Raw genomic sequence first — 27,500 nt, forward strand, 5'->3', positions numbered from 1 at the left:
AAACTGTCGCAAATTGAAGAACTCGCGCAAGTTGGAAACACTGGGAAACTTTCGCCAAGTTGGACATACTTTTCCTGTTGTGTTTGAGACGGAGCCAAGACTGCTCGTTTGGAAGGACATTGGATCCGTGAGTAACGTAAACCTTCAGAGCTGATGGATGGAAACCGGTATCACAAGTTTATATTCTGTACATTTTTTTTTTTTTTTGCCATCCTACCTCTAGTTTTGGTTGAAATTAGGTCGTTGTTTTGAGCGCGCGTGCGCGTTTCATGCGCATGAGCGTTTCATGCGAGTGCACGCGAAAAAATAGGGCTCTCCGCCACTAATGTAAAAATTCCTGGAGGAAACACTGAAAGCCTAGCATGTTCAGTCTGTAGAGCCTAGCATGTTCAGTCTGTAAAGCCTAGCATGTTCAGTCTGTGTTTGGTACCTGTACTGTAGCAATGACAAATAAAGTCTATCTATCTAAAGCCTAGCATGTTCAGTCTGTAAAGCCCAGCATGTTGAGTCTGTAAAGCCTAGCATGTTCAGTCTGTAAAGCCTAGCATGTTCAGTCTGTAAAGCCTAGCATGTTCAGTCTGTAAAGCCTAGCATGTTCAGTCTGTAGAGCCTAGCATGTTCAGTCTGTAAAGCCTAGCATGTTCAGTCTGTAGAGCCTAGCATGTTCAGTCTGTAAAGCCTAGCATGTTCAGTCTGTAAAGCCTAGCATGTTCAGTCTGTAAAGCCTAGCATGTTGAGTCTGTAAAGCCTAGCATGTTCAGTCTGTAAAGCCTAGCATGTTCAGTCTGTAAAGCCCAGCATGTTGAGTCTGTAGAGCCTAGCATGTTCAGTCTGTAAAGCCTAGCATGTTCAGTCTGTAGAGCCTAGCATGTTATGTCTGTAAAGCCTAGCATGTTCAGTCTGTAGAGCCTAGCATGTTATGTCTGTAAAGCCTAGCATGTTCAGTCTGTAAAGCCTAGCATGTTCAGTCTGTAAAGCCCAGCATGTTCAGTCTGTAAAGCCTAGCATGTTCAGTCTGTAAAGCCTAGCATGTTATGTCTGTAAAGCCTAGCATGTTCAGTCTGTAAAGCCTAGCATGTGCAGTCTGTAAAGCCTAGCATGTTCAGTCTGTAAAGCCTAGCATGTTCAGTCTGTAAAGCCTAGCATGTTCAGTCTGTAAAGCCTAGCATGTTCAGTCTGTAAAGCCTAGCATGTTGAGTCTGTAGAGCCTAGCATGTTCAGTCTGTAGAGCCTAGCATGTTCAGTCTGTAAAGCCTAGCATGTTCAGTCTGTAAAGCCTAGCATGTTCAGTCTGTAGAGCCTAGCATGTTCAGTCTGTAGAGCCTAGCATGTTCAGTCTGTAAAGTCCAGCATGTTGAGTCTGTAGAGCCCAGCATGTTCAGTCTGTAGAGCCCAGCATGTTCAGTCTGTAAAGTCCAGCATGTTGAGTCTGTAAAGCCTAGCATGTTCAGTCTGTAAAGCCTAGCATGTTCAGTCTGTAGAGCCTAGCATGTTCAGTCTGTAAAGCCTAGCATGTTCAGTCTGTAAAGCCTAGCATGTTCAGTCTGTAAAGCCCAGCATGTTCAGTCTGTAGAGCCTAGCATGTTGAGTCTGTAAAGCCTAGCATGTTCAGTCTGTAAAGCCTAGCATGTTCAGTCTGTAAAGCCTAGTATGTTCAGTCTGTAAAGCCTAGCATGTTCAGTCTGTGCAGCCTAGCATGTTCAGTGTGTAAAGCCTAGCATGTTCAGTCTGTAAAGCCTAGCATGTCCAGTCTGTAAAGCCTAGCATGTCCAGTCTGTAAAGCCTAGCATGTTCAGTCTGTAGAGCCTAGCATGTTCAGTCTGTAGAGCCTAGCATGTTCAGTCTGTAAAGCCTAGCATGTTCAGTCTGTAGAGCCTAGCATGTTCAGTCTGTAAAGCCTAGCATGTTGAGTCTGTAAAGCCTAGCATGTTCAGTCTGTAAAGCCCAGCATGTTCAGTCTGTAAAGCCTAGCATGTTCAGTCTGTAAAGCCTAGCATGTTCAGTCTGTAAAGCCTAGCATGTTCAGTCTGTAAAGCCTAGCATGTTCAGTCTGTAAAGCCCAGCATGTTCAGTCTGTAAAGCCTAGCATGTTCAGTCTGTAGAGCCTAGCATGTTCAGTCTGTAGAGCCTAGCATGTTCAGTCTGTAAAGCCTAGCATGTTCAGTCTGTAAAGCCTAGCATGTTCAGTCTGTAAAGCCTAGCATGTTCAGTCTGTAAAGCCCAGCATGTTCAGTCTGTAAAGCCTAGCATGTTCAGTCTGTAAAGCCTAGCATGTTCAGTCTGTAAAGCCTAGCATGTTCAGTCTGTAAAGCCTAGCATGTTCAGTCTGTAAAGCCTAGCATGTTCAGTCTGTAGAGCCTAGCATGTTCAGTCTGTAAAGCCTAGCATGTTCAGTCTAAAAGCCTAGCATGTTCAGTCTGTAAAGCCTAGCATGTTCAGTCTGTAGAGCCTAGCATGTTCAGTCTGTAAAGCCTAGCATGTTCAGTCTGTAGAGCCTAGCATGTTCAGTCTGTAGAGCCTAGCATGTTCAGTCTGTAAAGCCTAGCATGTTCAGTCTGTAAAGCCTAGCATGTTCAGTCTGTAAAGCCCAGCATGTTCAGTCTGTAGAGCCTAGCATGTTCAGTCTGTAGAGCCTAGCATGTTCAGTCTGTAAAGCCTAGCATGTTGAGTCTGTAAAGCCTAGCATGTTGAGTCTGTAAAGCCTAGCATGTTCAGTCTGTAAAGCCTAGCATGTTCAGTCTGTAAAGCCTAGCATGTTCAGTCTGTAAAGCCTAGCATGTTCAGTCTGTAAAGCCTAGCATGTTCAGTCTGTAAAGCCTAGCATGTTCAGTCTGTAAAGCCTAGCATGTTCAGTCTGTAAAGCCTAGCATGTTCAGTCTGTAGAGCCTAGCATGTTGAGTCTGTAAAGCCCAGCATGTTGAGTCTGTAAATCACAGAGAGGTGCTCATTCTAGAAGTTGGCTGCACCTTTGACCACAGCCTAGAGGAAGCCTTTTTAACCAAAATCTTGAAATACCAACAGCTGGAGCAGGCCATATCACAACTGGGTTACAGATGTCAACTTTTAGTTTTCATATTTGGCAGCCTAGGCCATGTTCATAAGTCTGTTGTTAGAGGCCTTCAAATGGCTGGTCTACCTAAGAGAAGGGCCAAACAGTTATTATATATTGCTCAGTATCTGCTGTTACTGGTAGCCGCTCAATATGGAGAAGGCGGTGCTTCCTGTACCCATGAGCTGGATACTGTTTGTTTTACAGTATTGATACTGGATCTGTCAACCCACTGGTATCATCTGGTGTGAATAACATCCTGTGTGTAGCATAACTGGTTGTTGGCTCAGCACTACTGTAACTGACTGTTTTCATAATGTCAAAATGCACTGATAGTATTCATGTCCTTTAGATATTGTACATTTATGTGGACATAAATAAAGCATTTAAAATGTGTGTGCGTGTGTGCGTGTGTGTGTGTGTGTGTGTGTGTGTGTGCGTGCGTGCGTGCGTGTGTGTGTGTGTGAGAGCCTCACAGCTGTTCTTGGTGTTGCTGAGGTTCAGCCGCAGGTTGTCCATGTGCTCCAGGATCTGTTCCAGGGTCAGCTGAGCCAGCTTACTGCTGGAGCTCCGTAGGCTACGAGGAGAGACAATTATTATAGACTTATTCATATTATTATTATTATTATTGTGTTTTTGTATCTGAATGCCGCAATGTCAACGTTGAGGAACCAACGCCAAAGAATGTTACTCTTGTGTTCAGTGAGATGTAATAAAAGCGACGGTTCTGATTCTGAGGTACATAACGACAAGCTGTAACACCGCTAGAGGAGCGTCGGGTCAGAGGTCAGGGGTCAGAGGTCGTGGGGGGGGGGTCACCTCTGGCGTTTGCGGGGCAGGTTGTTGTTCTTGATGAGCAGGGCCTTGATGTGCTCCCCCAGGACGTCGTCGTGCTTGGCCGCCCAGTGCCTCAGGATGCTGGTGGTGAACTGGTCCTCCTGGTGGCACGGTCGGCTCAGCACCATCTTCACCATCTCCTCACTGGGCCTGGGGGGGGACGGGACAGTATGGGGTCACCGCAGGGTAAACGGACTGACTTATATAGCGCCTTTATCGAAAGCGCTTTACAACGGCCTCTCATTCACCCATTCACACACACACACCAAGCTGCCATGCAAGGCGCCGGCCGGCCCACTCACTGAGAGCAATTTGGGGTTCAGTGTCTTGCCCAAGGACACTACGACATGTGGCCAGCCGGGGCTCGAACCACCGATCTGCCAACCTTGCGATCATTAGATGGCGGCTCTACCTCAGTCAGTAGTCAGTAGTGGGGTAGTGGTGGCCTGGTCTAGTGGATAGTGAGTTAGACTGGTGATCGGAAGGTCATGAGTTTAAATCCCACCTGGGGAACAACACCACTAGTGTGTCCTTGAGTAAGACCTGGGAACACCACCACTAGTGTGTCCTTGAGTAAAGCTCTTAGCCCTAAGTTACTCCACGGAGACTGTCCCTGTAATCTGTAATTGGAAGTCGGTTTGGACCAAAAGCTAAATGGTAAATTATTACTGGGGACACCACAGGGGTCAATACTGGGCCCACTGTGGATTCATTTACAGATCTATCTGAAGACATAGTTATTGATTGATGATTGATTGATTGATTGAAGACATCATAAGGATTAGGTAGTTACGTACTTTTCCCGGCGTAGTTGTAACAGCAGACAGGACAGGGCCTCTGGGTGTTCTGGGGAGAGAGAGAGAGAGAGAGAGAGAGAGAGAGAGAGAGAGAGAGAGAGAGAGAGAGAGAGAGAGAGAGAGAGAGAGAGAGAGAGAGAGAGAGAGAGAGAGGTGTCAGGAGAACAGAACTGGTGGCTGATAGTAACACGCTTCTAGTGGACAAGGCAGAAGAGACCTGTGTTATATTTGAGGATGTAGGATGGTTTCTAACCAACTGATAGAGTAGAGACCTTTGACCTGTGTGTCTGTGTGTCTGTGTTTCTGTGTTTGTGTTTGTGTGTGTGTGTGTGTGTGCGTGTGTGTGCGTGTGTGTGTGTGTGCGTGTGTGTGCGTGTGTGTGCGTGTGTGTGTGTGTGTGTGTCTCCTACCTTTGTACTTGAGGTGCTGCAGGATGGGGATGATGGTCTCCAGAGGGATGCTGTGGGCCAGGAACAGCTGCCAGGTGCTGTACTGCTCAAACGTCTCCCAGTCCAGAGACTGGACTACAATACAACAACAACAACAACAACGTTATCTACAGTCAGACTGGACTACAATACAACAACAACAACGTTATGTACAGTCAGACTGGGGCCCATTCCACTAAGGTCGATTATCTTCTAAGCCTCGATAAAGTGCTAAGCCTCGATAATGTTAGCTTGCGTTCGGTTCCATCAATGTGGCTCAAATAATTCGCTGCTTGGTTGAGCTCCTTCTGAGTCAGATATAATTAGCCTGGTCGCTCACAGGCGGAAACTACATCCCGAACGACAGTTCCTCTTTTAGGAAATATTAGTTCCCACTTCACACGAGATAGATAGATGGATAGGTTGACTGTGTGATAGATAGATAATTTGATATTTTGAAAGTGTGATCGATCGATAGATAGTTTGATTGTGTGATAGATAACTTGATATTTTGAAAGTGTGATAGATAGATCGATAGATCAATAAATAAAAGAGTGTAAAAAAAAAAAAAAGGAAATGGTCTCAACTTGCATTGCTGTCATCACAGCGGTCTGGCCGGCGCAGTGGTTAAGGCCGCCAGCTAGAGATCCAAAGGTTGCATGTTCGGGACTTGACTAAGTGTTTTTTTTTTTTTTTTTTACATTTAACCGAAGATTTCATGCAAAGGCTTCAAACACCATTGTAATCGTGTCAGTTCTTGTAAATTAGCCTGCACCATAATTTTATAGCCTACATACTTTTTTAGATGAGATTTTAGATTAGATTCAGACAACGAAATGCAGTAAAAAGTGTGTCTGAAGAGGGATTCGAACCACCGTCTAAAAATGACGTATAAATCCTATGGCAGAGGTCGATACCACTAGGCCAGGGGTCGGCAACCTATGGCACGCGTGCCAGCAGTGGCACGCGACAGCTTAAACAGTGGCACGCAAGCATGGGAGTGCGAGAATGGGAGAATGTTTTTATTTTATTTTATGTTGGCCGCGTTCGTAAATTCGCGCACACTGGGTTCAACGTCATAATGGGACCAAGTAATTTGATTGGACTAGAGGCAGTCTCGGGGACGCTCCGGCGCTCTCAGGGCGAATTTACGAATGCAGCCCTAGTCTCTCATCCACTGCACGAGAGTCGTATTCTGGCGTCAATTTTCAAAGTAAAATTCTGAATTCGATTCGATACAAGTGTTACTGTTAACAGTTAAGCACACATAACAATATAATAATAATATATAATAAGAGTGGGACCGTGCTGTATGTGTCCTATGTCACGAAAATGTTGTTTGCCGAACTTCAAGCGTTAAACGGCATGATTATGAGACCAAACATCAGAAGTCGTTCAAGGATGAAGCAGACCAGGCCGAATCAATAAGACGTGCTGTGTCAAGGTATGGGAAGCAGGCCAGCACCTTTAAAGCATTTGCCACTGCTAAAAATCACGCAACTGAAGCAAACTTTCGCATTGCTCATTGCATTGCGAAACGTGGAAAGCCATTCACTGATGGAGAATTAAGGAGGCTTTCCTCTGTAGCTCAGATGTTTTGTTTGAAGGCTTATCAAACAAAGACACAATAAAATCAAGAATAAAAGACATCCCAGTGTCAGCCAGAAGTGTGGAACGAAGAATAGGAGAAATGGCAGAAAACGTGAAAGCGCAGAAGACCGCTGGTTTGAAAGATGCGACGGTGTTTAGCCTCGCACTTGATGAGAGCGTAGATGTGAATGACATGCCATGTTACCAAGTGACCAAGTACCACCCCCAGATAATGGAGTTGAGCAAAGGAAAACAGGGCCAGGGATCACATTGATTGTTAGGACTGTTTACATGGCTTTGCATACATAGCTCTTTGCAACCCAAATAAAAAGTTTGTTGTGGTTGGAATAAAATAATAAAATGTAAGTAACAACCAAATCATTATATAAATATAAATTATAAGTCATACAAGTAAGACCCTTGTATAATCACCATCCAGTTAGGCCTACTTATTAAAATGATAACCATAGGGAGCGCAGTTAGCATTGCAACTTTGGTAGAAATTGAGCGCTCCAATTTGCTTAAAGTTGTGCTACGCATCACAAAGTTTAGTTGTCTTAGATGTTATGTTGGTCATTTTGTTCAAGTTTCAGTTAGTTGACTGTTAGGCCTGTTTATTTAGCATACATGGCTTTGCATACATAGCTCTTTGCTGAAAATTGTTGTTCATGTTGTGGAATAAAATTGCAGATCAGTTGGTCTGTTTGGTTTGGTTTGATGTCGAGTCATAATTAATGTTGATATTGTGGTTGGCACACTGACTAACAAGAACATTTTAAAATGGCACTTCATATCAAAAAGGTTGCCTACCCCTGCACTAGGCCATTGTGGCGATATGACGGCTTGTAGCCTGCTGCTGATATCACCACAGTAGTAAATATTCATTTATTAAAATATGAACATATAACAATAACTGGGGCTAGTATGACCTACGCATTTAACCGGTCAGCAATTTCTTGCAAAACCATTTCCCTCGCCTTGTTAATTGCGGCAGTATTGCACTATTTTACATCTTATTTTTCCGTCTTCATAAAAATCAATAATTCGGAATGCTGCGCAAATGTAGTACCCCTGCAGAGTGGAGTATCTTCATTTCGACAGATCGACTCTTCGGGGCTCTTTATGTCTGCGTGCACGCGCCCATATCGAAGATTTGTAAGCCTGTCTTCTGTGAACACTGATGACACAAGGCTGATCCTCGTTCGAGGAATCACCTGAGGCTTGAATTCCAATCCCGAGTTGCCTGATCGCCGCATTTATTTCAATCGCCGATATACTAAGCCACCCTTAGTGGAATGGCCTCCTGGACTACAATACACAACAACAACGTTATCTACAGTCAGACTGGACTACAATACAACAACAACAACATTATCTAGTCCAGAGAACAACATAAGATACAGGAGAGTGTTCCAACTCATTGTGTGTGTGGTGTGTGTGTGTGTGTGTGTGTGTGTGTGTGTGTGAGTGTGTTACTTACTCAGGATGTTGAGGACAGAGTCCTTGCGGAACATCACCAGGTTGCCCATCATCACGTGACACATCAGCTCCTGCAGCTGAGAGAGAGACAGGGAGACCATAATTAAATTAATTAACACATTAATTAAAATAATATGTGTATGTGTGTGAGGTACCTGTGTGTGTGTGTGTGTGTGTGTGTGTGTGTGTGTGTGTGTGTGTGGTACCTGTGTGGAGTCGATGACGGCCACGATCATGTTGAGGAGCTCTCCGCTGCGTAGCGTCTCATCTGGGAACTACAGGAGGAGAGACATGGTTACTGTTACTGTGTGTGTGTTACCTCACCCCTCAGGGTACCTCAGAGTAGATGGAGGTAGTGAGGTAGTGAGGTAGTGACCTCAGAGTAGATGGAGGTAGTGAGGTAGTGAGGTAGTGACCTCAGAGTAGATGGAGGTAGTGAGGTAGTGACCTCAGAGTAGATGGAGGTAGTGAGGTAGTGAGGTAGTGACCTCAGAGTAGATGGAGGTAGTGAGGTAGTGACCTCAGAGTAGATGGAGGTAGTGAGGTAGTGACCTCAGAGTAGATGGAGGTAGTGAGGTAGTGACCTCAGAGTAGATGGAGGTAGTGAGGTAGTGACCTCAGAGTAGATGGAGGTAGGGTGAGGTAGTTACCTCAGAGTAGATGGAGGTAGTGAGGTAGTGACCTCAGAGTAGATGGAGGTAGGGTGAGGTAGTTACCTCAGAGTAGATGGAGGGGGTGAGGTAGCAGAGCAGCCTGATGTCGTCCTCCTGGCAGGCCTTCATGTCCATCATCAGGCAGGTGTGCAGGTCTCCCAGGGCCGTGGCCTGAGCGAACCACTCGTACAGACTCATCTTCCCCATGGCCGCCTTGCTGTGGGAGTCATGGCAACGTCAGAGGAATGTTAGGCAAGGCAAGTTTCTTTGTGTAGCACCTTTCATACAGCATTTCATCACAGCATTAAAAAATACAGCAAGAGGAGGATAGTAAGACAATAACAATGACAATGAATAAACGCAAATATAAGAAGTAAATAGACAAAACATTTAATAAGACAATAGTTTATGGATAAAAGACATTGATAGAAGTGTTTAACTCTTTGACTGCCAGCCATGTTCAGAGCGGAGAGCTCCACACTGCCAGACTTTTGGGGCATTTTCGCTGAACTTTGAAGACCCACCAAATATTGACTTTTCGGACTACATAAACATTGAACATATCTACCAAAACTTTAGACTCTCTTCTTTCAGCAGAAAAAGAAAGTTTGTTTCTAGCCTCTTTGAGTGTTTAGAAATCGGCCGTAGAACATAGGGTGGTTTCAGCAAAAACACCTGATTTTGACCAATAAACAGAGAAAAGAGCTTTTTCTGCAGAACTCTTTTTTTTTTTTTTTTTTCTGCACTTTTTCTGTATCATCCGACTCTGAACTGTTTGAAGAGTCGCGCGATGGCCGCAATGCTCCGCGCCGCAATGCTCCGCGCCGCGTTTGGCACATACCCTGATCCGTTTCGCCATTACTACAACCCACAGCAAGCCACTTCCTTCTCCAGGCTTTTATCGAACTACTGCCCCCATCTGGGACCGAAATACATAACACCCAAGTCTGAAATTCACTCGCTAGGTGTAGAACATGTCAATAACGCGATCCCCGCGTTTTATTTTTATTTTTTATATAAGACGCCAATTGGCGTCTTTGGCAGTCAACGTTACTATTCTATAAGACGCCAATTGGCGTCTTTGGCAGTCAATGAGTTAATCATAACTGCTGCAAAACATGAAGGTTTTTAGCTTAGATTTAAATATGTTTAGGGTTTGGGCCCGTTTGATTTCTTCAGGGAGTTTGTTCCAGGAGCATGCAGCAGCGTGACTGAAAGCTGCTGCACCGTGTTTTAGGGGGATGTTAACTCATTGACTGCCAAAGACGCCAATTGGCGTCTTATAGAATAGTAACGTTGACTGCCAAAGACGCCAATTGGCGTCTTATAGAATTATTTTATTTTTTCGCGGGGATCGCGTTATTGACATGTTCTACACCTAGCGAGTGAATTTCAGACTTGGGTGTAATGTATTTCGGTCCCAGATGGGGGCAGTAGTTCGATAAAAGCCTGGAGAAGGAAGTGGCTTGCTGTGGGTTGTAGTAATGGCGAAACGGATCAGGGTATGTGCCAAACGCGGCGCGGAGCATTGCGGCGCGGAGCATTGCGGAGCATCGCGGAGCAGCACGGCCATCGCGCGACTCTTCAAACAGTTCAGAGTCGGATGATACAGAAAAAGTGCAGAAAAAAAAAAAAAAAAAAAAAGTTCTGCAGAAAAAGCTCGTTTTCTCTGTTTATTGGTCAAAATCAGGTGTTTTTGCTGAAACCACCCTATGTTCTACGGCCGATTTCTAAACACTCAAAGAGGCTAGAAACAAACTTTCTTTTTCTGATGAAAGAAGAGAGTCTAAAGTTTTGGTAGATATGTTCAATGTTTATGTAGTCCGAAAAGTAAATATTTGGTGGGTCTTCAAAGTTCAGCGAAAATGCCCCAAAAGTCTGGCAGTGTGGAGCTCTCCGCTCTGAACATGGCTGGCAGTCAAAGAGTTAAGGGTGTGTGTGTGTGTCTGTGTTGGTGTGTGTGTGTGTGTGTGTGTGTGTGTGTGTGCTCCACAGCGCCCTCACCTGGCCTTGAGGTAGTACAGCAGGTGGTAGCCTATCTTGGGTTGTTTCTGGTAGAGCTGTGTGTGTGTGTGTGTGTGTGTGTGTGTGTGTGTGTGCTGCTCCACAGCGCCCCCACCTGGCCTTGAGGTAGTACAGCAGGTGGTAGCCTATCTTGGGTTGTTTCTGGTAGAGCTCGGCCAGCATCTCCAGCAGCACAGAGAAGCCGCTGTTGTCCTCCTGCATCTGACACAAGTTCCTGAACACCAGACACACCGGCTTACACACCGACTCCTCCAGGGACCTGGGAGAGCGAGAGAGAGAGAGAGACACAGAGAGAGAGAGACACAGAGACACACACAGAGAGAGAGAGACACAGAGACACACACAGAGAGAGAGAGACACACAGACACACACAGACACACACAGAGAGAGAGAGAGACAGAGAGAGAGCGAGAGAGACACAGAGACACACACAGAGAGACACACAGAGACAGACACACACAGAGAGACAGAGACACACACAGAGAGACAGACACACAGACAGAGACACAGAGACACACACAGAGACACAGAGACACACACAGAGAGACACACACACAGACACACACAGAGACAGACACACAGAGAGACACACACAGAGACAGACACACACAGAGACACACACAGAGAGACAGAGACACACACAGAGACAGACACACAGAGACAGACACACACAGAGAGAGACACACACACACACACACACACACACACACACAGAGACAGACACAGACACAGACACAGACACAGACACAGACACAGACATATACACACACACACACACACACACACACAGAGACAGACACAGACACAGACACAGACACAGACACAAGTTACTTTTCTGTGGGCTCACTGACTGGGCCTTTAGTGAAGAAACTAAATGTTTGTTTAAGTGAGTACACACATCATCACATATGCACAGCATTCTCTCTCAATCTCTCTCACACACACACACACACACACACACACACACACACACACACTCAGACGTACTCCTCAGTGATGTCGTCAGGCAGCACGTCTCCTCTGAAGTGGCTCTTGAACAGCTCAGCCAGACAGGAGGCCAGCGTGGACATCTGCTCGGACTCAAAGTCCTCCTGAGAACAACATTAAACAAATGGACTGACTTATATAGACTGACTTATATAGACTGACTTATATAGACTGACTTATATAGACTGACTTATATAGACTGACTTATATAGACTGACTTATATAGCGCCTTATTCCGAAGCTCTTTACAACGGCCTCTCATTCACACATTCACACACCAATGGCGGCAAGCTACCATGCAAGGCGCCGGCCAGCCCGCTCACTGGGAGCAATTTGGGGTTCAGTGTCTTGCCCAAGGACACTTCGACATGTGGCCAGCCGGGGCTCGTGAGACCTCCTGAGACACAGCCGCCCCACCCAACAACATCAAACATCTCAACACACTCAGGTAACCAAGACAACCAAGACAGCCCAGGTAACCCAGACAACAAAGACAGCCCCGGTAACCCAGGTAACCCAGGTAACCCAGACAACTGGGTGAAAGCAGCCCTTCAGTGTAACATTCCCAGTCAGATAAATGTTCTGAACAACAACATGTTTACTGCATCACTCACCTCCAGGATCAGGTCCACTATCTCCTGCATCACCTCACACTGGCTCTCTGTGTCACTGCAGGGAGGGGGGAGGGAGGGAGGGAGGAGGGAGGGAGGGAGGGAGAGAGCGGGGAGGGAGGGAGGGAGAGAGCGGGGAGGGAGGGGGGGAGACGGTTATCAAGGAGCTCATTCACATCAACATCTACAGCATGACAACATCGAGTGTGTGTGTGTATGTGAGAGTGTGTATTAGGGCTGCACGATTTGGGGAAAAAATCGAATTGCGATTATTTGGACAGATATCGCGATTGCGATTAATTTGCGATTATTATTTTTTTAAATAGCAAAAAAAAAAAAAAAAGGAAGTTTTTGTAAAGTGTGGCCATATCTCCGGCTAGGAAGGTCGTATCAACGTGCAGTTTGTTTGTACGTCTTCAGGGGACTTAGAGGCTCCCTCCTCTAGCACCCCCACAGCCCGAGCTACGAGTGAAAGAACTAAACTTACATTGGGTTGCTTTAAAGTTGGGTTGCTTTAAAATCAAGCTTCAGATTAAAACATGTGATGGAGCATTACTAACCTGACTCAGGTGGTTTGTTTCACACAACCATCTAGGAAAGCTTAATTGGAAGCTGTTTGGAAAAGGGCAGGTACTTTCAAAAAAAAATTCAACCCTAAGTTGCTCACAGTGTTAATAGACACCATGTCTTTTGCGAGGTAGTGCGTGATGGAATTTGTTATTTCACGGTGCCTTCGTGAGCCCTTTTCATATGCCGTAACAGCCGCAAACGACTCTGAAACACTAGGTTGTTTAACTTTGTTAGACTGGGCTACGGGACGTTCACTCAACTCTCCCTTTCTGACCGCACACCCGTCATACAGCTGCCTGTGGTACTTTTTCAAGTGCTGATATAGGTTTGTGGTGTTGCCTCTGGATGTAGCGACTGTTCCACGACAGGTCGTGCACAACACCTGTTTTTGTTGCACATCAGTCGTCCTAAATCCGAAATACTTCCACACAACAGAAGTGCTGCTTTTCTTCGGGACTAAATCGTCCAACGTTGCTTCTGGTTCTGCTGAAGCCATTATCCACCATGAATGTTGCTATTGCTAGCTACCGAAACGTGGGCGTTTCACGTGCGATGTTGTTGGTGTGCGTTCATTGACGTTGACGTTCATTGACGTTGACGTTCATTGTTGACGTTCATTGACGTTGAATCCGACGCGCTGTATGACGTATCCCATACGGGTAGTGGTGGTCTAGTGAGTTGGACTTGCGATCGGAAGGTTGTGTGAGTTCAAATCCCGCCTGAAACCACACCACTACTAGTGTGCCCTTGAGTAAGGCACTTAGCCCTCAGTTACTCCAGGGGGAATGTCCCTGTAATTCGTAATTGTAAATCGCTTTGGATTAAAAGCGTCTGCTAAATAGCAAAAAAAATAAATAAAAAAAAAAAAAAATCGCAGGCAAATCGCAGGCTTTGCGATTAGCTAATCGCATCATTTCAAATCGCGATTTCGATTTAAAATCGATTAATCGTGCAGCCCTAGTGTGTATGTGTGAGTGTGTGTGTGTGTGTGTGTGTGAGAGTGTGTATGTGTGAGTGTGTGTGAGAGTGAGTGTGTGCGAGAGTGTGTGTGCGAGAGTGACAGTTTTGATCAAGTTTGGGATGGTGTATGCCTGGTCATATGAAAGAGAGTGAACCCACTGACCTTCCCTTCTGCAGCTGCAGGACCTTCTCCTTCATGGTGTCGTCCAGCTGGTCCACGAACGGCGTGATGTCCGCCGGCTCCTCGATGATGGCCTCTTTGATTGGGTGAAACCTGAACTCCCGCTTTTTACCTTGGGAGGAGGGAGAACCAGAACCACCAGAACCAGAGATCAGCACACGTGGAGATGACTCCCACACAGGGAGGGAGGCACCAGAACCACCAGAACCAGAGATCAGCACACGTGGAGATGACTCCCACACGGAAACCATGCATTGGTGTTAACAGTGGGCTTCTAGGAAGGACGGGCTCATTGTAATGCACGGGACGGAACGGGGAACGTTTTGATAGCGTTCCTCATTCCAGGCATTACGATGAGGCCTTGCGATCCTCTATTACGATTTCTACCCCGACCGGCCGATTCTCCACCTGCAATGACTATGACTGTCTGGGCTATCTTTAAAGTTACTCAACAGAAAAAGTCTATAATTCATTTTTTTTTTTTAAGTAATTTTTTCTGAGTGGGACAGTCCCACTCATATTTTTCTTTTTATTGACAGAGACAGTAGAGATTAGACAGGAAGGGATGGGTGAGAGAGAGAGAGGAGGGATGACATGCAGGATATGTCCGCGGCCGGAATCGAACCGGGAACCCTGCGGTTACGTGGTCGACGCTTAACCCGCTACACCTCCAAAGCACCTTTTTACCTGTGTTGTTAATCTAGAGGAGTGTGTTATAGAGGGTGTTATAGAGGGTGTTATAGAGGGTGTTATAGAGGGTGTTATAGAGGGTGTTATAGAGGGTGTTATAGAGGGTGTTATAGAGGGTGTCCTCTGTCACCTTTGTTGTTAACCTCCTCCTCGTCGTCGCTGAAGGCGGCCTCCGTGTTGTCGTAGCAACCGTCCTCCTTGTCCAGCACGTGGTTGTCCATCTCCATGGAAACGGACTCCTCCATTTTCACTGGCGGGGGGGAGAGTGTGGTCATTAGATAGTAGGCATACTACTATTATTATTATGACTATTATTAGACCTCTCTCCAGGCAGAGGAGACCAGCTGAGACCAGGACCAGCAGCTGCCAGATTCCATCCATCCACCCCTCCATCTATCCACCCCTCCATCTATCCACCCCTCCATCCATCCACCCCTCCATCTATCCACCCCTCCATCTATCCACCCCTCCATCCATCCACCCCTCCATCTATCCACCCCTCCATCCATCCACCCCTCCATCTATCCACCCCTCCATCTATCCACCCCTCCCCTCCATCCACCCCTCCATCTATCCACCCCTCCATCCATCCACCCCTCCATCCATCCACCCCTCCATCTATCCACCCCTCCATCTATCCACCCCTCCCCTCCATCTATCCACCCCTCCATCCATCCACCCCTCCATCTATCCACCCCTCCCCTCCATCTATCCACCCCTCCCCTCCATCCACCCCTCCCCTCCATCTATCCACCCCTCCCCTCCATCTATCCACCCCTCCCCTCCATCCACCCCTCCCCTCCATCTATCCACCCCTCCCCTCCATCCACCCCTCCCCTCCATCCACCCCTCCCCTCCCCTCCATCCATCCACCCCTCCCCTCCATCCATCCACCCCTCCCCTCCATCCACCCCTCCCCTCCATCCACCCCTCCCCTCCATCCATCCACCCCTCCCTAGGGCTGCAACTAACCATTATTTTGGTAGTCGACTAATCTGTCGATTATTTTTTCGATTAGTCGCGATTAGTCGTGTGGCTTTTCGCTGCGCGTAAATGGCGACGCAGAAGCATAAATCCGGCTTAACTAGCTATCTAACCTAACGTTACGCCAAGCTACAGCTGCTCACAGAGCTAGTTGATTGGCTAGCTAGCATTGCTGGCTAGACTACAGACAGCTCACGTTAGTAGGCTACGCTTGGCGCTGTTTATCTTACAGACAGCTCGCTGGTGGACTCAACATAATTGAAATAGCATTCACTTATCCAGCATCATTCATGATCATCCACCATGACTACCTGGTATTTTAATAGCGACCACCCCTCACTTCATTTCATCTCGCGTTCTCCTGGCTTCAACATGGAAAACCCCTGCTACGTAATGTTACATACAAGCGCCTCTGTCTGTCACACGCGTGCCACAGGGCAAATAAATTAATAGCACAAACGCTCATAGCATGTACAGCCCTGTCCATGAGACGTTGTTTTCCAACATGTAACAGTAAAGCTAACATAAACATTACGACCCTAACAATATAACGTTAGCCAGTTGGCTAACAACGTTAGCTAAAACTTACCCAGCTGATTCTTGCATGGCTCCCGTTTAAAAAAAAATAAAAAATAAAAAAATTGTTTTAGAAAAATATATACGACGCTAACATTCCACGTCGACGAGTTTTTATAGTCGACGTCGTCGATTATGTCGACTAATCGTTGCAGCCCTACCCCTCCCCTCCATCCACCCCTCCCCTCCATCCACCCCTCCCGTCCATCCATCCCTCCCCTCCACCCACCCCTCCCCTCCATCCATCCCTCCATCCCTCCCCTCCACCCACCCCTCCCCTCCATCTATTCATCCCTCCACCCATCCATTTATCTATTCACCCCTCCATCCCTCCCCTCCCCTCCATCCACCCCTCCCCTCCATCTACCCTCCCCCCTCCCCTCCCTCCCTCCGTACCTTCCGTGGGGGGCGAGGGGGAGGAGCAGAACTCAGGGAAGCGTTCCCTCAGCATGGAGCGCAGCTCCCGGTCCAGCTTGGGGTTGTCGAAGAGCGGAGCCAGGTGACTAGAGGACAGGACAGACGTTAGGACACTAGGACAGGGTTAGGACAGGGTTAAGGTATCATGAAGTGCACACATAAAGAGGTTCTGAGAATTGATTTTTGATTTTGAATCCTGAGAATCAAACATTACGCAGTACTAACTAACGTACTTCAGCCAGTACACACTCCTTGGTGTGTGTTATGAAGACAATGACGATGAGGTGTGTGTATGTGTATGTGTATGTGTGTGTGTGTATGTGTGTGTATGTGTGTGTGAGTGTGTGTGTGTGTGTGTGTGTATGTGTATGTGTGTGTGTATGTGTATGTGTGAGTGTGTGTGAGTGTGTGTGTGTGTATATGAGTGTGTGTGTGTGTGTGTGTATGTGTGTATGTGTGTGTGTGTGTATGTGTGTATGTGTGTGTATTAGGGCTGCACGATTAATCGATTTTAAATCGAAATCGCGATTTGAAATGACGCGATTAGCTAATCGCAAAGCCTGCGATTTGCCTGCGTTTTTTTTTTTTTTTTTTGCCATTTAGCAGACGCTTTTTTAATCCAAAGCGATTTACAATTACGAATTACAGGGACATTCCCCCTGGAGTAACTGAGGGCTAAGTGCCTTACTCAAGGGCACACTAGTAGTGGTGTGGTTTCAGGCGGGATTTGAACTCACAACCTTCCGATCACAAGTCCAACTCACTATGTGTTTCTCAACCCTCTCCTCGGGGCGCCCCAGCCGCTCCACATATTTGATCTGTTCCACCACCAGCACACCTGATTCAACTAATCAAGTCCAAATCATGAATCATGATTAGTTGAATCAGGTGTGCTGGTGGTGGAACAGATCAAATATGTGGAGCGGCTGGGGCGCCCTGAGGAGAGGGTTGAGAAACACCACTGCCCGTATGGGATACGTCATACAGCGCGTCGGATTCAACGTCAATGAACGTAAAAAAAAAAGACACTTGTTGAGAGAAACAAAATGGTGTTGCTGTTTAAAAAAAACATAAATAAATATGTTGTCCCAATTCATATCTTTTAAGTTCTCATCCTTGCATTAGAATTAGAGCAGTTAATAGTTTGATGGTATCATGTGGTAATGCTCTCTGAAAATAGGTGATAGATAGATTCATCCAATCACCTGCCAAGTATTTTTTGAAAGTACCTGCCCTTTTCCAAACAGCTTCCAATGAAGCTTTCCTAGATGGTTGTGTGAAACAAACCACCTGAGTCAGGTTAGTAATGCTCCATCACATGTTTTAATCTGAAGCTTGATTTTAAAGCAACCCAACTTTAAAGCAACCCAATGTAAGTTTAGTTCTTTCACTCGTAGCTCGGGCTGTGGGGGTGCTAGAGGAGGGAGCCTCTAAGTCCCCTGAAGACGTACAAACAAACTGCACGTTGATACGACCTTCCTAGCCGGAGATATGGCCACACTTTACAAAAACTCCCCCTTTTTTTTTTTTGCTATTTAAAAAAATAATAATCGCAAATTAATCGCAATCGCGATATCTGTCCAAATAATCGCAATTCGATTTTTCCCCCAAATCGTGCAGCCCTAGTGTGTATGTGTGTGTGAGTGTGTGTGTATGTGTGTATGTGTGTGTGAGTGTGTGTGTGTGTGTGTGTGTGTGTGTGTGTGTGTGTGTGTGTGTGTGTGTGTGTGTGTGTGTGTGTGTGTGTGTGTGAGAGAGACTCACGCCAGGACTCTCTTTTCCATGATGAAGGTGAGGGAGTTGAACACCCCCTGTCGGACCTGGCCCTCCAGGGGGGGGAAGAAGTGAGGGATGATCTGAACGAGAGGAAAGAGAGACCAAGGACTGATGAACACAATTCTACAATCATCAATAAAATTATCTCTTTTTTAAAAAAATCTTTTCATTCTATTTCTCTGATGCCTGCTTAACACGCACAGCAAGCATCAACACAGCCTAGTGTAGTTGCCAAGACAACACAACAACAAGTGTGTAATATACAGTATGTGTAGAGGTAGTATTGTAAACATTAGTATATTTTAGAGGTAGTATTGTAAACATTAGTATATTTCAGAGGTATATGCAGTTATGGGCTATATACAGTGAGGTAGTTTATGTACAGTATCTAATGTGCAGAAGTATACAAGAAGCTCTGTCAAGAGACATGTACAATATACAGTATGTGCAAAGGTAGTAATGTAAACATCAGCAGGTCAGAGGTTAAAGAGTGATCACATTAGCCAGGGATGTGCAGCCATCATAGTATAGTCATGGTCATTGTACCCCCCCCCCCCCCCCTTGCATGTGATCACTCTATAACCTCTGCACTACTCGTAGAGCTTAGAATTCTAAGGTTCTATCTCCGTTTAGGGCAGTTCAGAGATATTGAGCGTCAAAGTTTTTACATTCCATTATGTTCTGTGAGATGGAACCTTTGTATTTGATTAATTACTAACTAAAAAATGTCAACATTTTAAAAATAACACCACACAGGCATTAATAAACACCTAATGGATCAGATTGTGTAAATTTTTATTTTTTATTTTTTACAAAAATGGAGATAGAACCTTGTAATTCTAACGTCACGTCCTGATGTTTACATCACTACCTTTGCACATACTGTATATTGCACATGTCTCTTGATATACCGTAGCTTTTTTATACTTCTGCACATTAGATACTGTACATGGCTCATAACTGCATATACCTCTAAAATATACTAATGTTTACAATACTACCTCTACATATACTGTATATATATGTAGTGTAGTGTGTGATTATGCTACTCTTCTACTCTTCTACTCTTCTACTCTTCTACTCTTCTACCAGTCTGTCTTAGAGAGTCTCATCAGTCTCATCAGAAGCCACACCACTACTAGTGTGCCCTTGGGTAAGGCACTTAGCCCTCAGTTACTCCAGGGGGAATGTCCCTGTAATTCGTAATTGTAAGTCGCTTTGGATAAAAGCGTCTGCTAAATGGCAAAATTATAAATTATTATAATTATCAGATACGGCATTACATCCTGGTTTGGTAACCTATCTGTACAACTAGGGTCCAAACTGGTCCGACTGATGCAGACTGCATGGAAGATCATAGGGCTGAAAGACCACTCATCCCTGCAGTCTATTTTTGAACAGGCTACTCTCAGACAGGCTAATAGAATTCTCATGAATCCCTCCCATGTCCTACATGCAGAGTTTGAACTGCTGCCCGCTCTAGATTAAACAGATTTAAAATTAATTTTATTCCGGTTTCTGTTAAACTTTTAAACTGCACCAGATGAATGTGAACATATCTTGCTTATCGTTTTATTTCCACTCTTGTTTTAATCAGGTCCGCCTTCTGTTTGTGTGCTAATATCCTGTATTGTCTGTTGCTCTTTGTTGGCTGCTGTGGGGTGTAAGCCCAATACAAATTTCCCAGTGATGGGACAATAAAGTGACTTTTGACTTGACTTTTGACTTGACTATATTACATAGTTACCTATCACTACCATTGTCATGTTTTTTATATCATGTTCTTATATCACTATTTGCACTTCTAAGTATTTGTACTTGCGATGACAATCTAATCTAATCTAATCTAACCTAACCTAACCTAGCCTAACCTAATCTAATCATATTCACAAAATGAATAAATGAATAAATGAATGAATGAGTCTCTCTGTAGGAGTATCATGATGGGTGATTTAACCGTGGCATCATCGTTATTAGATGACAGCATTGGTCGCCTCTCGGCCAATCACAAGGCTTGTTGTCATTAGCTGACTCACCCGACACATGAAGTCCAGCAGGGTGGCGGTGATGGCAGGGTGGGGCTTCATGGAGTGGTGCATCACTAGGATGGCTGGCTCTGAGGGAGGGGGGGGAGGGGAGGGAGGAGGGGAGGGAGGGAGGAGGGAGGGAGGGGGGAGGGAGGGGAGGGAGGGAGAGAGAGAGAGAGGGAGGGAGGGAGGGAGGAGGGAGCCAGGGAGGGGGGAGGGAGGGGGGAGGGAGGGGGGAGGGGGAGAGGGAGGGGGGGGAGGGAGGGAAGGAAGAGAGAGGGGGGGAGAGAGAGAGAGGGGGGGCGGAGGGAAGTAAGGGAGGGAGAGAGGGAGGGTGGGGGGGAGAGAGGGAGGGACAGAGGGAGGGAGTGGGGGAGAGGTAGTGTTGTTTAGAGACACAGAAAGTATTAGAAACAGGAAGTGATGTCACAGGAAACAGGAAGGGTCTCCATGGTTACCTATGTTCATGATGCTGTCCTTCTCGGGGCTGAAGAAGAGCCAGTCATAGAACAGCGCCAGCTTGGCGTTAGACGCTGCAACGTTAGACTGAGGGAGGGAGGGAGGGAGGGGGGGAGGGAGGGAGAAAGAGAGGGAGGGAGGGAGAGAGGGAGGGAGGGAGAGAGAGAGGGAGGGAGAGAGAGGGAGAGGGAGAGAGGTAGGAAGGGAGGGAGGGAGAGAGAGAGGGAGGGAGAGAGAAAGAGAGGGAGAGAGAGACAGAGAGAGAGATTAATAATCCCACATGATGTCATAACCATGGTAACCACAGAGTAAACACCAGGTCAAGACAACTGGACCTGAACACCAGGTTAGGCCTTAACCAATCAGAGGAGAGAGTTACCGTGCAGGTGGTGAGCAGCCAGCCAATGATGGCCCAGCGGGGCAGGATGTCTGAGCTGAGCACCTCGTTGGAGGGGTGCACCACGCCGCAGATGTAGCGGATCAGGTCGCAGCGCAGCGACTGGCTCTCCGCCGTGCTGAGGTACTGCCTCTGGAACCAGTCCTGGTAGCGCTTCTGCTGCCCGAACCTCACCTGCAGGGGGGGGGGGCGGGGGTTAGGATATGAAGGGTGTGTGTAGTGTGTGTATTGCTCTATACCTGGACACACACACACACACATTAATTTGATGTGTGTACGTGTGTGTGTGATGAATATGAGGTGTGTATGTGTCTCTGTGTGTGTGTGTGTGTGTGTGTGTGTGGTGATGTGTGTGCTAGAGGTTTAAGAGTGTGTGTGTGTGTGTGTGTGAGAGAGAGAGAGAGAATGTGTGTGTGTGTAGCGATGTGTGTGTTAGTGGTGTATGAGAGAGGGTGTGTGTGTGTGTGTGTGTGATGAATATGTGGTGTATATGTCTCTGTGTGTGTGAGAGTGTGTGTCTGTGTGTGAGTGATGAATGAGGTGTGTATGTGTCTCTCTGTGTGTGTGTGTGTGTGTGTGTGTGTGTGTGTGTGTGTGTGTGTGTGTGTGGCGAGGTGTGCGTTAGTGATGTATGAGAGGGTGTGTGTTGAATATATGTGACGCCCGCTGGTGAGACCACAACCCAGCCGCAGACTCTAGGGGGTATATTCATAATCTGTGGATTGGATTCACTGTTCTGGTTTGCCGCAGGCTACTGTTGTTAAATGACGCAGGCTACTGTTGTTAAATGACCACGCAACTAAACATACTTTCGTTTCAGGACGTGTTCAAAGGCAAGGACTGAATTACTTTACAAACGGTTTATGATTTCACCAGCTGGTGTCACATATGTGAGATGAATATATAACACGTGTGTGTGTGTGTGTGTGTGTGTGTACATAGTGTGTATGTGTGTGTATAGTGTGTGTGTACCCGGGAGGTCATGAACAGTAGTTTAGTCTCCATGTCGGGTGTGAGGCGACAGGCCAGGAACTTCCGGGACGTCCTGGCGGTCAGGAGCTGCAGCAGACCTACACACACACACACACACACACACACACACAAAGTTTATTTGTATCGCACGTTTCATACAACAGGGGCAATTCAAAGTGCTTTACATACATCATTAAAAGAAATAAAGAAGGATAGTAAGTAAAAATTATAAAAATGGCAAGAATAGATACATATAGAAAGGGGGGGGTTAGGGGGGGTCCAGGGGGGGGGGTACGTACCAGTGAACTGGGGGCTGTGTGTGTGTGTGTGTGTGGGGGGAGTACGTACCAGTGAACTGGGGGCTGAGGGTCTGGGGGGGGTTAGGGGGGGGTACGTACCAGTGAACTGGGGGCTGAGGGCCTGGGGGGGGTCCAGGGGGGGGGTACGTACCAGTGAACTGGGGGCTGAGGGCCTGGGGGGGGTTAGGGGGGGTCCAGGGGGGAGGGTACGTACCAGTGAACTGGGGGCTGAGGGCCTGGGGGGGTTAGGGGGGGGTACGTACCAGTGAACTGGGGGCTGTGGGTCTGGGGGGGGTTAGGGGGGGGGTACGTACCAGTGAACTGGGGGCTGAGGGTCTGGGGGGGGTTAGGGGGGGGGTACGTACCAGTGAACTGGGGGCTGAGGGTCTGGGGGGGGTTAGGGGGGGGGTACGTACCAGTGAACTGGGGGCTGAGGGTCTGGGGGGGGTTAGGGGGGGGGGTACGTACCAGTGAACTGGGGGCTGAGGGCCTGGGGGGGGTTAGGGGGGGGGTACGTACCAGTGAACTGGGGGCTGAGGGCCTGGGGGGGGTTAGGGGGGGGGTACGTACCAGTGAACTGGGGGCTGAGGGCCTGGGGGGGGTTAGGGGGGGGGTACGTACCAGTGAACTGGGGGCTGAGGGCCTGGGGGGGGTTAGGGGGGGGGTACGTACCAGTGAACTGGGGGCTGAGGGTCTGGGGGGGGTTAGGGGGGGGGTACGTACCAGTGAACTGGGGGCTGAGGGTCTGGGGGGAGTGCAGGGGGGGGTACGTACCAGTGAACTGGGGGCTGAGGGCCTGGGGGGGGTCCAGGGGGGGGGTACGTACCAGTGAACTGGGGGCTGAGGGCCTGGGGGGAGTGCAGCAGGTCTCTCCACAGCAGCTCCATCTCTGGGATACGAGCCACGATCTGCAGCAGACGCACCAGGTCCCTGCCTATGATCACACACTCCATGAACTAGAGGAGGGGAGGAGGGGGAGGGGGAGGGGGGGAGGAGAAGAGAGAGAGGAATCAGACACTTATCATTGGAGGAGGACGTCTAACAGGAGGAGCCTAGATCTGTTCTCCTCCAATCAGGTTTCAGCAGGAAGTGAGGAGTCGTGTTCCTGACAACTGGGAGTCCCTCCTCCCTCCTTCCTCCCTCCCTCCCTCCCCCCTCCCTCCCTCCCTCCCTCATCCCTCATCCCTCCCTCCTCCCTCCCTCCCTCCATCCCCCCATCCTCCCTCCCTCCCTTCTCCCTCCATCCCTCCATCCCTCCTCCCTCCATCCCTCCCTCCTCCACACCCCAACTCTTCTCTCTCTCTCTGGCTGCGTTGGTAATGAGCTCTGAGAGCGCCGGAGCGTCCATGTGACTGCCTCTTGTCCAATCAAATTACTTGGTTCTATTATTTGATTGGACAAGAGGCAGTCACATGGACGCTCCAGTGCTCTCAGAGCTCATTTACGAACTGTGTCTGTCTCTCCCTCTCTCTGTCTGTCTGTCCCCCCCGCCCCCCGTGTCTATCAGCAGACCGATGCAGAAGTCCACCTCCCTCTCCCTCCCACCCTCCCCCTTTCTCTCCCTCCTCCTCACCTTGTCTCTCAGCAGGCCCATGCAAAAGTCTCCCCTCCTCCCTCCCTCTCTCTATCCCTCTCCCTCCCTCTCTCTCTCCCCCGCTCTCTCTCTCCCTCCCTCTCTCTCCCTCCCTCTCTCTCCCTCCCTCCCTCCCTCTCTCCCTCCCCTCCTCCTCACCTTGTCTCTCAGCAGGCCCATGCAGAAGTCTCCCTCCCCCCCTCCCTCCCTCCCTCCCTGCCTCTCTCTCTCCCTCTCCCCCACTCTCTCTCTCCCCTCCCTCACCTTGTCTCCCAGCAGGCCCTCCCCCTCCCTCTCTCCCTCCCTCCCTCCCCCCCTCCCTCACCTTGTCTCTCAGCAGGCCCATGCAGAAGTCTCCCTCCCCCCCTCCCCCCTCCCTCCCTCCCTCCCTGCCTCTCTCTCTCCCTCTCCCCCACTCCCTCGCTCTCTCTCTCCCTCCCTCACCTTGTCTCCCAGCAGGCCCTCCCCCTCTCTCCCTCCCTCCCTCCCCCCCTCCCTCACCTTGTCTCTCAGCAGGCCCTCCCCCTCACTCTCTCCCTCTCTCCCTCCCTCCCTCCCCCCCTCCCTCACCTTGTCTCTCAGCAGGCCCTCCCCCTCACTCTCTCCCTCTCTCCCTCCCTCCCCCCCTCCCTCCCTCACCTTGTCTCCCAGCAGGCCCTCCCCCTCACTCTCTCCCTCTCTCCCTCCCTCCCTGCCTCTCTCTCTCCCTCCCTCCCTCTCCCTCTCCCCCGCTCTCTCCCTCCCTCCCCCCCCCCTCCCTCACCTTGTCTCCCAGCAGGCCCTCCCCCTCCCTCTCTCCCCCCCTCCCTCACCTTGTCTCCCAGCAGGCCCTCCCCCTCCCTCCCTCCCCCTCCCTCTCTCCCTCCCTCTCTCCCCCCCTCCCTCACCTTGTCTCTCAGCAGGCCGATGCAGAAGTCGACCTCCTTCTGCCTGAGGGGCAGCAGGTTGGGGGTGCCGTGGTCCACGATGAGCCGCAGGTACGTGTACACAGACATGGCTATCAGCATGCCGCTCTTCAACACCCACTCCCTGGGGGGGGGGGGAGGGAGGGGGGGAGGGAGGGGGGTTATCACACAGAGAGACACCACAGGGATCTCCCCAAATAATAATACAAATAATAATAATAATAATAACCGTTATTTGTATAGCACTTTTCCTGCAAACGTTGCAGCTCAAAGTGCTCCAATCATTATATAAATCATCATTTAATTATTTAGTCATTTAAAGGCAATATTAAAAAGATGGGTTTTTAGTCTTGACTTGAACATATTTGCTGAGGTTGCATCTCTAATGTAAACTGGCAGTGCATTCCACAATCTGGAGCATAAAATGAGAATGCAGCCTCACCAAATCTCTTCTTTTGTACATGTGGTACACAGAGAAAACCAGCGTCAGAAGACCTGAGAGCTCTATTGGGCTGATATGCTAGCAGAAGACCTGAGAGCTCTATTGGGCTGATATGCTAGCAGAAGACCTGAGAGCTCTATTGGGCTGATATGCTAGCAGAAGACCTGAGAGCTCTATTGGGCTGATAGCAAAAGGTCTGAACATATTCTGGTGCTGTGCCAGTGAGGCTTTATAAACAAGCATCCAGAGAAAGGTAGAGTGGTGCTCTGCCCCTAGGTAAACACGTCAGATGAAGCTGATGTTCAGAGACAGACTGACTCTGTGACAGACAACGACACTGTTGTTAAAAGCGTTACGATGTTCCTCCGTTAGTTCAGCCTTCCTCAGGGCTTTCTTTAGCACATCTGTGACAGCAGCTGGTGAAAGGGGGGAACAAGTAACCCGCGGCAACCAATCAAAATGTTCAAAATGACTTTTATTTTTTAAACTAAACGGAACTACGTTTCAACGTTGTTGAGAATCACAACACAAACTACCTAGTCGAGCCAAAACACTGCAACAACGCAATGGATTGGGTGAGTAATCTCCACTGCTACCTAGTTAACTACAACACTACTTTACATTGTTACCTAGTTAACTAGAACACTACTTTACATTGTTACCTAGTTAACTACAACACTACTTTACATTGTTACCTAGTTAACTAGAACACTGCTTTACATTGTTACCTAGTTAACTAGAACACTACTTTACATTGTTGCCTAGTTAACTACAACACTACTTTACATTGTTACCTAGTTAACTACAACACTACTTTACATTGTTACCTAGTTAACTACAACACTACTTTACATTGTTACCTAGTTAACTACAACACTACTTTACATTGTTACCTAGTTAACTAGAACACTACTTTACATTGTTACCTAGTTAACTAGAACACTACTTTACATTGTTACCTAGTTAACTAGAACACTGCTTTACATTGTTACCTAGTTAACTACAACACTACTTTACATTGTTGTCTAGTTAACTACAACACTACTTTACATTGTTACCTAGTTAACTACAACACTACTTTACATTGTTACCTAGTTAACTACAACACTACTTTACATTGTTACCTAGTTAACTACAACACTACTTTACATTGTTACCTAGTTAACTAGAACACTACTTTACATTGTTACCTAGTTAACTAGAACACTACTTTACATTGTTACCTAGTTAACTACAACACTACTTTACATTGTTAGCAGGCTCACAAAACAAGCTGTGTTAGTTGACTAGCGACGTGTCGTTGGTTTTCAACAACACGGAAATGTATTCACATAAAAAAATAAAAATAAAAGTCTGAACATCAAATCGTCTGCAGACTTGTTAACCCTTTCACCAGCAGCTGTCACATTGTGACACGGGCAACCATGAGTGTTCTGATTCCAGAACTCCCAGGGAACACCAGGACTGTAGCCATGGCAACAAGATGAGATGTGATTTATTGTGATGTCATCAAACTCACTTCTGATCCACCAGGATGTCCAGAACGTTCTCAGCCAACCACAGGTTCTTATTAGTGATGTCTCCACCTGTATGTATATATATATATATACACACACACACACACACACACACACACACACACACACACACACACACACACACCAAAAAGAACAATTAAACCATTTCTTTAAAACATTTCAAATAGAAAAAGAACTGGGGGAAAAACGTTGGGGAAAATTGTGTTTATATCCAGCCAATGTGTCTGATGCCCCATGACTGTCTTTGTACAACATGTACAACAATGTGTGTTAGATTG

General features: G+C 47.5%; 1 protein-coding gene across 1 annotated transcript in view; it reads right to left on the bottom strand.

Moving 5' to 3' along the window:
* ints3 (integrator complex subunit 3) overlaps nucleotides 1-27,500 on the bottom strand; it is a 35,280-nt gene that overhangs the window by 2,875 nt on the left and 4,905 nt on the right. The window contains exons 6-26 of the mRNA XM_080530768.1: nucleotides 27,204-27,270; nucleotides 25,225-25,366; nucleotides 23,591-23,720; nucleotides 22,466-22,563; nucleotides 21,476-21,667; nucleotides 21,096-21,183; nucleotides 20,647-20,726; nucleotides 18,599-18,690; nucleotides 16,814-16,920; nucleotides 14,988-15,107; nucleotides 14,150-14,279; nucleotides 12,460-12,514; nucleotides 11,846-11,949; nucleotides 10,953-11,117; nucleotides 8,897-9,050; nucleotides 8,387-8,455; nucleotides 8,182-8,257; nucleotides 5,094-5,207; nucleotides 4,684-4,732; nucleotides 3,869-4,036; nucleotides 3,526-3,626 (exon numbers count right to left, since the gene is read on the bottom strand). Of these exons, the coding sequence (XP_080386894.1) occupies nucleotides 3,526-3,626; nucleotides 3,869-4,036; nucleotides 4,684-4,732; nucleotides 5,094-5,207; nucleotides 8,182-8,257; nucleotides 8,387-8,455; nucleotides 8,897-9,050; nucleotides 10,953-11,117; nucleotides 11,846-11,949; nucleotides 12,460-12,514; nucleotides 14,150-14,279; nucleotides 14,988-15,107; nucleotides 16,814-16,920; nucleotides 18,599-18,690; nucleotides 20,647-20,726; nucleotides 21,096-21,183; nucleotides 21,476-21,667; nucleotides 22,466-22,563; nucleotides 23,591-23,720; nucleotides 25,225-25,366; nucleotides 27,204-27,270 (2,301 nt within the window). The remainder of the gene's footprint in view (nucleotides 1-3,525; nucleotides 3,627-3,868; nucleotides 4,037-4,683; nucleotides 4,733-5,093; nucleotides 5,208-8,181; nucleotides 8,258-8,386; nucleotides 8,456-8,896; nucleotides 9,051-10,952; nucleotides 11,118-11,845; nucleotides 11,950-12,459; nucleotides 12,515-14,149; nucleotides 14,280-14,987; nucleotides 15,108-16,813; nucleotides 16,921-18,598; nucleotides 18,691-20,646; nucleotides 20,727-21,095; nucleotides 21,184-21,475; nucleotides 21,668-22,465; nucleotides 22,564-23,590; nucleotides 23,721-25,224; nucleotides 25,367-27,203; nucleotides 27,271-27,500) is intronic.

This window comes from Nansenia antarctica (assembly GCF_963989245.1).
Source record: "Nansenia antarctica genome assembly, chromosome: 5".
NCBI lineage: Eukaryota > Metazoa > Chordata > Actinopteri > Argentiniformes > Microstomatidae > Nansenia > Nansenia antarctica.